The sequence below is a fragment of the Apium graveolens genome, chromosome 10 (assembly GCF_009905375.1).
Source record: "Apium graveolens cultivar Ventura chromosome 10, ASM990537v1, whole genome shotgun sequence".
Lineage (NCBI taxonomy): Eukaryota > Viridiplantae > Streptophyta > Magnoliopsida > Apiales > Apiaceae > Apium > Apium graveolens.
The window spans coordinates 126,345,947-126,356,551 of record NC_133656.1 but is presented as its reverse complement, the minus strand read 5'-3'; the positions used below and the strand labels follow the sequence as shown (position 1 = coordinate 126,356,551).

At 28.4% G+C, this 10,605-nt stretch overlaps 1 protein-coding gene across 1 annotated transcript; it reads left to right on the top strand.

Moving 5' to 3' along the window:
- Window positions 1-8,366: 8,366 nt before the first annotated feature.
- Window positions 8,367-9,656, top strand: LOC141689797 (two-component response regulator ORR21-like). Its single transcript, XM_074494193.1, has 4 exons — window positions 8,367-8,541; window positions 8,680-8,829; window positions 9,166-9,314; window positions 9,453-9,656. Exons 1-4 carry the CDS (start codon window positions 8,460-8,462, stop codon window positions 9,546-9,548), a joined length of 477 nt encoding a protein of 158 aa, XP_074350294.1. The 5' UTR covers window positions 8,367-8,459; the 3' UTR covers window positions 9,549-9,656.
- The last annotated feature ends 949 nt before the right edge of the window (window positions 9,657-10,605 follow it).

The window sequence follows — 10,605 nt, the reverse complement described above, 5'->3', positions numbered from 1 at the left end:
TTTTCTTATATAAACAATAGATGGATAAAATAACTGTTTTCTGAAAAAGATATTTAAAATTGGAAAGAAAATTTAGAACTTTCTCTAGATGTAAATAAACTGTTGTTTATTACTAAGAAAACTATCATGTTAAAAAGGTTCCAACAATAGTTTTTCTAAACCAACCGTTGTGTCATCCAGATTGTAACCACTGTTAAACATTGTTGTTGAATCTCCATTATTACAACTGTATTAACAACTGTTGTCCAACCTTCGATCACACGAGTGTTGGATAGACAACGGAAACTCTACCTGTCAGACAACGAAAAAAAACAGTTGTATGATTGCAAAAATATTGTAGTGTAGATTGATAGTAATTATTCTAAGTCAATGAAATGTTATAGGCTAAGTAGTCGACAAAACCTGACTTCTTATCTATATCTAATATATGTGCAATCAAGCAACTAGGTGGTTGTGAGACAATTTATTCGTAGTAAAATTACTAAATTACCACTCATAATTCTATGTTAATAATTATTCTCATTTAATATACATGTTTTAATTACATCTAATTTAATATGCCTGTATTAAATACTATGAATCATTATTACGCAAATTTATTACTAGTTTATTATTTAATCTTAAATGATTATAACTATATTGATAAATTAGATACTTTTTTAGGAAAAAAACATGATTAGTGTATGTAGATTTAAATATGAATAGTAAAAATTCTTCTTGATTCAAACAATACGAGAAACTGTTATAAAAATCATAGTTTGTATAAAATGGTTAAAACTACACGTTAACAAAGATTATATTGAAATTTATAAAGATATATGTGATATAATACTAAAAATCTTTAACCGTATCTCTATATAACAAATATTGAGTTTTCATTAAATGGACAACACATAGTTCGAGTCGAGGGGATAATTAATACAACAACACACACTTCGGTCAAATCATTAATTATGTACCTCACTCATCGCAATCGTACTTATAGCATTCAGTCCGTTGATTACTTTGAAAGAATATTTTATTCAAATTTTTAATATGCCCAAGCCTTGTACGCAAAAACAGTAGTACTAGAGAACTTTACTGTTTCATCTTAGTGTTAAATGTCCCAAAATATGTCGAGCACCAATATAACCGCACCCCAAAAGGGCAATAAATATTTATATACACAAACAAATATTTTAATGTTATTAATTCACCGAAAAATAACATGAATATACCATTAAGAACTATAATTAAAAAAATATCAATTCATTCACTCTAGACCTTACCCGTGCATTGCACAGGCTATATAGAGCCAGTTGCTTGATGATAATAAGAGAAATTTGCATGATAAAATAATATTTTTAGTTTGTGGTAAAGAATATATAGGCAACCCTGCTATAGGTATACAAATGTAGAGGGAACATTGATGGAATATTGCAAAAAATTGGCCAAACATGTGCCTGTACTCATGTGGCACTTGGCAATTTTAAGGTTTATTTTCTCCTAAGTCTTCAACACTATTAAAGAATATAATGGCATATGGGCTCTCCTCTTGTGTCCATAAAAATACAAGTATGCTCGAGCACACGTCTATGAGACTGTGATAGGTCACGTTTATGAGACTATGACATATTTCTATTTTGAAGGATATCTTAAGTAAAAATATTAAAAGCTTGTATTGCTAGTTCATAGTTTAGTGTGCTTTCTCAAAGTAATAGATATAATTATAAGTGAGTTTTAATAAATTGTATCTAGTGCGCACTATTTAATTTGGTGTTGCAACAATCTTCATGATTGTTGGTGTAAGCACCATTGAGGGTTAATATTCTTGATTAAAGTGCTATTTTTTCATTCGAATTTGTGATTCACAATATAAATTTTCAAAAAATAAGATTTAGTTATATTTAGGAGACCCTCTTTATAACTCTAGTTTGGACTTAACATCAACAATGCTTACGTGAGCACTTATAGTACCATAAAATGCAAAGACTCTCAAAGTGTTCTCAAGAATATAGAAGTTTAAAGACCGTGAAAATGATAGTTACTAAGGTGACGAACGAGTTTTTGTTGTGGACACTTCATATTTTGTTACCCGCGCATGAATCTTAAAGTAGTGAGATCAAATATTTTGCTTGAGAAAAATATATCACAACTTTATTCCACGATTCAAAAACATTGGGCTACAACACTTGCAATACTTGAAAGTAGTCAGATAAAAACATTAACTTAGGACAGTACATTACAACTTTATTGTGATGAGGTGTAATATATATAGCTTATGATTGTATTATAATTTTAGAATCAATTTCTACATACACCATGTTTTTGTTGGAGACAACGGACACGCTTATCTTCCGCACCTAAAATCTTGCATAAAAATATTGCACAACATATTATTTTTTGAATAATATTCTACAAGGATCAATATTTTATTCAAAATCTTGAACATCATACATGTATCGCATGTAGAACATTATAAAATGTTTTAATCTACGAAACATGTTTAATTTGTGGAATATTTGTTGAAATTGCAGAACATATATATTGTAATTATTAAAATTAAATGATTATTAACAATTTTAATGAATTTGTGGTTTTCGTAGAACATACTTCAAAAATATATATATTATATAGTATTTTCATTGTAGAACATAGGTGATCTCCAAGGTATTCGATAAAAATGTGGTATCCAAAGAACTTTTGTCTATAATTTTATTATCCTAGATATCATAAAATACTATTAATGTAATGATAATTTTTTTTGTTCAAAGGAGAGTGATAGGTAGCTATAGTAATAATTTTATCATATAATATTGATGGAGTGAAATCTTTGTGAAAAATTAATATTGCATTTTTGCTTTCATCTTAATGTGTTTAAGCCTATCTTTGTTCTAATAATATATTTCATTTCAACAAAGGATAACTTCAATATAATTTGAAAAAAAATATAAATTTCACTTATAAAACATTCATTTCTTGGCATCTTTAGGCTTTACTAATCGTGCATGGGTAACTAAAAAATTAAACCATCTTTGTAACTAGTCATGGCCGCCAAGGGTCCATTATACTTATGAACCATTAAAGAAAACTTACTTTGATCTTTAAATATAACAGCATCAACCTTCGCTTTAAGTGTGTCTTTTTCCCATTTTATCTACTTCTCAACACAATCTCCTATTATAAAGGAATCGAAAGAGATTACCTATCTTGAGCATTACTTCATTTTTCAACGGTTATTGTTGTCATATTCACTTGTGTAATTGATGGTATCAATAAATATAAACAAATATACATCATGCATGCATATAACTAACCAATATAAAATATAAAAGTATATTTTGTATATATATATCTGTGTGTGAATGTTCAAATATCTTATACATATAAGGAATTTAAGGAAAAGCAAACACAAAGCTACACATATCATTTCGCCAAACGTGCTAATTTGCAATGGTTTTTAACCCTTAGAACAAAAGTGTTACTATAGTTTACTTATCTGCAATAAAACTACACCTCATATTATACTAAACATTACCTAGTATTGCTTATTAATGATAGTAGTGCAACATTGTGCAACGATATGTTATATAGTGTTGTATTAGCTATATGACAAAATTATGCGATGATGTGGTAGGTGATTAGACATATGGGTCACACATATTAGATCCCCATAGAAAATGTTATACAATGTAGCACGTGATTTCACAAATGTGTTCCCCAGTTTTCTAATGTGGTAATCCAACAAAGGGTCCCACTTTGTGGACATGAGAAGACAAATGTTAAGTGACATCAGAACAGCAGGACCAATATGCTAATTTGTCACACCACATAGCGTGTGTGCATGCAAGTCGTCTCACTTTGCAAACGTGTCATGACATGTGGCAAGTGACTTCGCTAGTCTGCCCAATTGTCATGTGTCAGTGTTGCAGTTCGTGGCCAAAAAACCTTGAATTACGTGTCAAATCCCACCATAGCTGGTGCAACTCTCAATTTTTGTTGCATATAAAAAAAAGCATAATGTAATACTTATTTGACGTACTGCACTACAACAAATTTAGGCATTTACGAAGGCAAATTTACGACGGAAAAAAGTATGTGCCCAATTTATGACAGAAAAAACTAAAACGTCGTAAATTTTTACGACGAAATGCAAAACGTCTTAATATTTGCGACGATTTCAATATTTCGTCGTAAGTTAATTATTTTTATTAAAAATTTAACTTGAAATTAAATAAAAAAATATTTTGCCTAAGTTTACGATGAAAAATTATTGACGGAAAAGATCAGATCGTTCAATTTACGACGGAAATTAGAATTCGTCGTAAATTATCAAAGAGGGAAATTCAACTTTTCCCCGAAATTTTGGCGGCAAATTTGACCTTTGTCCAATTTTTTCCAGCTAATAATTTATGACAAATTCCTTCGTAAATTAGCACATGAATTTTGAAATTTTCAATTTTCAAAAATATTATTTTATGATCCAACCATATTAATGTCAGCATTTTTTTGTTTGGGTGACATTTTAGAAATTTCAGAAAAAAATAAATATTTGATAAAATTATTTAATATGAATATATCACTAATATATATAAATATATATATATATATATATTGTCATCCATACGGTTGATTCAATGAAAAATATTTTTAAAATAATCGAAACACAATTAAAGACTAAACACTAATTTGTTGAACAAGTCAAGCTCATGCTTAGTGTTAAAATGACAAACCAAATAAAATTATTTTGATGTGTAACTTTAGTTATATCACTAGTATATATATATATATATATATATTTGCATCTATACGGTTGGTTCGACGAAAAGTATTTTTAAAATAATCGAAACACAAATTCAGAACTTAACACTAGTTAGTTTTACAAGTTAAACTCATGCTTGACTGTTAAAATGACAAACCAAATAAAATTATTTTGATAAGTAACTTTGATATATATATTGACATCCATACGGTTGGATCGTCAAATTTTTTTTTTGAAATAATCGAAATACCAATTCAGGCTTAAACAGTAGTTAGCTGTACTAGGTTTGACTGTTAAAATGACAATCGAGATAAAATAATTTTGATATAAAATTTTGGTTATATCACTAATATATATATTTATAGACATCCATACGGTTGTATCGTCAAAAAATATTTTTAAAATAATCGAAATACCAATTCAGGCTTAAACAGTAGTTTGACATACTAGGTTTGACTGTTAAAATGACAATCGAGATAAAATAATTTTGATATAAAATTTTGGTTATATCACTAATATATATATTTATAGACATCCATACGGTTGTATCATCGAAAAATATTTTTAAAATAATCAAAACACCAATCCAGGATTAAACAGTAGTTAGCTGTCCTAATCAAACTCAAGCTTGATTGTTAAAATGTTAAACGAGATAAAATGATTTTGATATAAAATTTTGATTATATCACTAATATATATATCTATTGACATCCATATGGTTGGATCGTCGAAAAATATTTTTAAAATAATCGAAACACCAATTCAGGATTAAATAGTAGTTAGTTGTACTAGTCAAACTGATTTTTGACTGTTAAAATGATAAACTAAATAAAATGATTTTGATATAAAATTTTGATTATATCACTAATATATATATCTATTGACATCCATACGGTTGGATCGTCGAAAAATATTTTTAAAATAATCGAAACACCAATTCAGGATTAAATAGTAGTTAATTGTACTAGTCAAACTGATGTTTGACTGTTAAAATGGTAAATCATATAAAATAATTTTGATATAAAATTTTGGTTATATCACTAATATATATATTTATTGACATCCATATGGTTGGATCGTCGGAAAATATTTTTAAAATAATCGATACACCAATTCAGGATTAAACAATAGTTAAAACACCAAACCAGATAAAATAATTTTGATATAAAATTTTGGTTATATCACTAATATATATATATATATTGACATCCATACGGTTGGATCGTCGAAAAATATTTTTAAAATAATTGAAACACCAATTTAATGTGGAACTAAACACCGATAACATGTACTAGTCACCAGTTGTTGATTATTAAAATAGCAAACCAAATAAATTTATTTTTTTAAAACAAATTCTTGGCATATCACTAATATATACAGATATTGATATCCGTACGGTTTTAACTTAAATTATTTACTGGAGTACACATGTATTAACGAGGGAGCGGGTTTAAAATACTTACTTATGCGGCTCTCCACCAATTTTAAATTCAATCCTCAATGGTGTATATAATAATGTATATGTGGGGATACTTTCATGGAGCTTTACCGACGAGGTCGCCGTTGTTGTCTCCTGTAGAAGTCGCCGGTAGAAGTTGCGCGGCCTCCGGTGAGTGGCGCTGGAAGTAATTGGAATGATGTTTGTGGCGGTGGTTGTGGATTCACTACAAGCATACCAGTGGTTTAATCAAAATTAAGGGCGTCCCAGCCGAGCTTGTACAGCGGAAATCCCTCAATATAAATATTTTGAGCTGACTTTCATATTTTGGTTTTACATATCGTGATATATTATTTGTTTCTTTGTTAATATTTGTAGATTGAACATGAATATAGCATTATTTTCTAATGTTTTGTTTGGTTCAGAAATGGCCCTGTTTGTGTAATATTAGAACAAATGATTCGTTGGTAATATGATGTTATGTTACTTATGTACTGTAGAAGTAGTTTTGTTTTGTTTGGTGTGCATAAACGAGCTGAAAAATACTGATTTGAACTTGTTATGATTTGCTGAAAATGAAAATCTCACCGGAATCTGGAGTTTTTCCATTTTTCCGGAGAGATTTTTTTAAGTGCAAGTAGCTAAAATACGACGATATCTTCCATCTTAAGTTCATAACATACGCCAATATATTCCGTCGTAAGTAGATTTATTATTTTATTGAATATGTGGCCCCTACTTCCTAACTTGCGACGCAATTTTATCTTGTGACAAAAAACGAACTTACTACTCGACGAAAAACGACGATTATTTTCCGTCGTAAATATCTCAATTACGACGATTTCAGTTCAAAAAAACCGTCGTAAATGGCCAGATTTGTTGTAGTGTTACCATATTTAAAAATAATGAATATGAGCATTTTTGACGTAGTGTATGTAAAATTCATAATATCTTGGGAAGAAAAGTATTTTGAAAAAAAAACTTTAACGTAGACATTTGATGATGTTAATGTGATACATGTCCACATGATTGTGATTGTTAAGGTACATAATAACCATATTTCATTTTAGCTCAAACCAACTTTGTCCATTTTCTTGAAGTCAAAGTATTAATCTTACTAGCTTACGGCTTGTGCCATGCACGGCTCTTGGTTAATATTTATATATTTTATTTTATTTTTATATAATTTTATTAAAATTCTATATAAATAATTAAATTCTAAATAATGATTATATAATTATAATTTTATTGTGTATAATTTCAATTTATGTTCAAATAGTATAAAAAGTATATTATTGGTGAGATCTTATTCATAAATAATAATATAAATAGTTGTTGTTGGTAACATTTGAATGTGGGAACTATATGTATCTTTATAGATAACAATATAAATGTTTATTTTGACACCCTGAAAATTTGTGGAGTGTATTTTTTTTAATATTTGAATCTAACAATTGTAATTATTTGATAAAGAAAATTAGAGCGTAGTGATGGGAATGGATAACAAGATCAGGGTTATAAATTATATTTGAGTTATTGTAGTACATTATACATTCTTATTTGTCCAAACTTGGAATATTAATATAATCCACACTCTAAATTAAGGCAGGCCTCACCCTGTAGATTACTTTCAACCTCTTTTGCTAATGTTGGAATGCGTAACAGTCAAAATTGCTCAATCTTTCATATCTCATACACAATATATTACTTCCATATATTGTGTGATAGGATATTTACATATACTAGATATATTTAGCTTATTATATATATATATATATAAATAAATATTCGTTAAATAAATAATTAAAGAAAAATAATGTAAACTGTTTAATACGAAAAGAATATAGACTATCCATAAATATTCTTTGGATTTTTTTTGAAAGAATTTTAGTATTATATTTATAGTAGTTTATTTTTTTGGTATATATGTTTGAATCTTTATACTATTGATATGGATAATTGGTTAGAAAATAGGTGCAACCTAAGCTGTCAAAAAACACTAATGAATATACACATATTGATATCTACTATATATAAAACTATACAATCGTATCTGATATCTACATATAGATACATTTAGTTTATTATCTATAGATAGTTGTTAAAGATAATAAGGATATATACTATCCACCCATATCTATTAAATTTTTATCCAGGTTACATATCTTTTTATTATATATTCATTAATCTTTACAGGATTGACATGAAAAATTGTTATAAATTGGATGCAACCCAAGTTCTTTAGCAACCACAAGATACAAATTCAAAAATCAAAGAAAGATGTATAAGTTTTTGGTGGTGGACGATGATGAGACATTGAGAACTCAAATTTGTAACATGCTTCAAGAATGTGAATACGAGGGTATTATTTTGTATTTATCTACTAACGTATATCTTGATTTTTTTAACATATACAACACTTGTATATACACACACTCCTCTTTAAAAATCTTTCCACCTTATGTCTGCACGGCTAATGATTTTCTTAAATGAATTTCAGTAATGGGTGCAAAATATGCTGCTGAGGCTTTCAGTATGTTAAGGAATGATTTGTTTGATCTCGTTATTGCTGAAATACACATGAAAGACATCAATGGTGTTCAACTAATGCAACAAATTCATGAAGAATTCAAGTTACTACCAGTTATTTGTGAGTTTGTGTTATACAATATTATATAAGATTAAAGTTGAATAAACATAAGAACAATTAATATTTACAAATAAATATATATGACACTGATTTACCGTTATTTGTGAGCTGATTTAATCTTTTTTAGCTTTGTTATGGATATAGACACTGATATATTTTAGTAGATTTAATATATTCACATTCTTTTTTATATGGGTCAGAGATATTCTATATTTTTCAAAGCCTTTTATTCACTTTTAAAGTTATACATGTTCTAATAATTATTGTTATGTATAAATAGAATAATCTTATATTTTTACATTCCATTTCATTAGCTAATTGTTCTCATACATGCAGTAGTATCATCTGATAATAGAAGAGAGGTTATAATGAATGCAATAAAGAAAGGAGCACAACAGGTCATTTGGAAGGATGGTATTACCATAGATGATTTTAAAAACATATGGCAATATGTGATACTATGGAGAAAGAAGATTTATGAGCAGGTAACTCATGTACTTTATTTATTTTTCCAATTAACATGTGTATATATGCAGGGGCCGACCTAGCCTATGGCTAGGGTGGCTAGGTCGGCCTCCAGCCCCTCTGAAATTTTAGCCGCTAATTCATTTGTGGTTGTGTAGAAGGGCAAGGCTAAGCAACAGGTTGATCTCTCACCGAATCAAGATCTTAGTGTCTCCTCTAATGAAGATGTTAGTGTCTCATCTGACGATGAATGAGGACACACAAGGGGGAAATTCACATTTATGAATCAAGACAAAAAGGGGAAAAGTCATATTTCATAATTTCATAATTTCAAATATTTGTTCATTGAATAATAATATTGAGTTTGGGGGAAATTTCAATGATTCTATTAATCTTTCTTTTATGTACAAAGTGGTTGTTAGTTTTTTACTGTCTTTTTTTTTAATTTAAATATTTAAAGTTAAAAGAAATATATAAATACAGGTGTTACATATTTATTATGTGAATAAATTTAAAAACAGTTACATATCTTAATTGTAACACCCGTTTAAAAAGAATAAAAGTAAAATCCATAAATCTGCAAACAAAGCACTAATATATTTGTGAACAATAATTAAACAGTCTAAAATCTCCAACATAAGATTAGTTCTCCAAACTTTCAAAATCAATAATATAAATGTTGAAATCTCTAAATAAATGATTAAGTCTAGACACTCATAAAGTCCAAAATTGTAATCAATAAATGGGTACCCCTCCACCATACAGACGGCATTAGCTAAACACCCAATACGAATTTTGAATACAATTTATAAAACAAAAACCAGAAATGAAGATTTCACAATTTATAATAAAACAATAATTTTAAAAATAAGAAATAAGTATGGCTCGAATAACGAGGGGTTCAAATATTTCATACCGAGATCAGAACAGATAAAAATACACACATTATATAATACGTCATGTGTGTAACGAATTGGACAACGTGTAGGGCATATACAATATCAGCTTATATCAAATCACACATTGAACTGTAGGTGCACTCACGTATTATGAACAAATATAAAATGGCCAAAAACTCCTCCCAAGAGCTAACAGAAGGATACGTCGTGAGCAATCACACTGTCACCGAAGTTTCATATCACTGGTGCGGCTATGACATACCTCTACAGCTGGTTAATTCGGTATACCGTATACCATATATTACTTTAAGGGTAAAATGAAAAAATATTCTCGCAAAATTTTAAAAATCACTTGAGACAAATAATTCATATTTCCAAACTGGAGGGTGCAATAAATAAATTTTGAAAACCG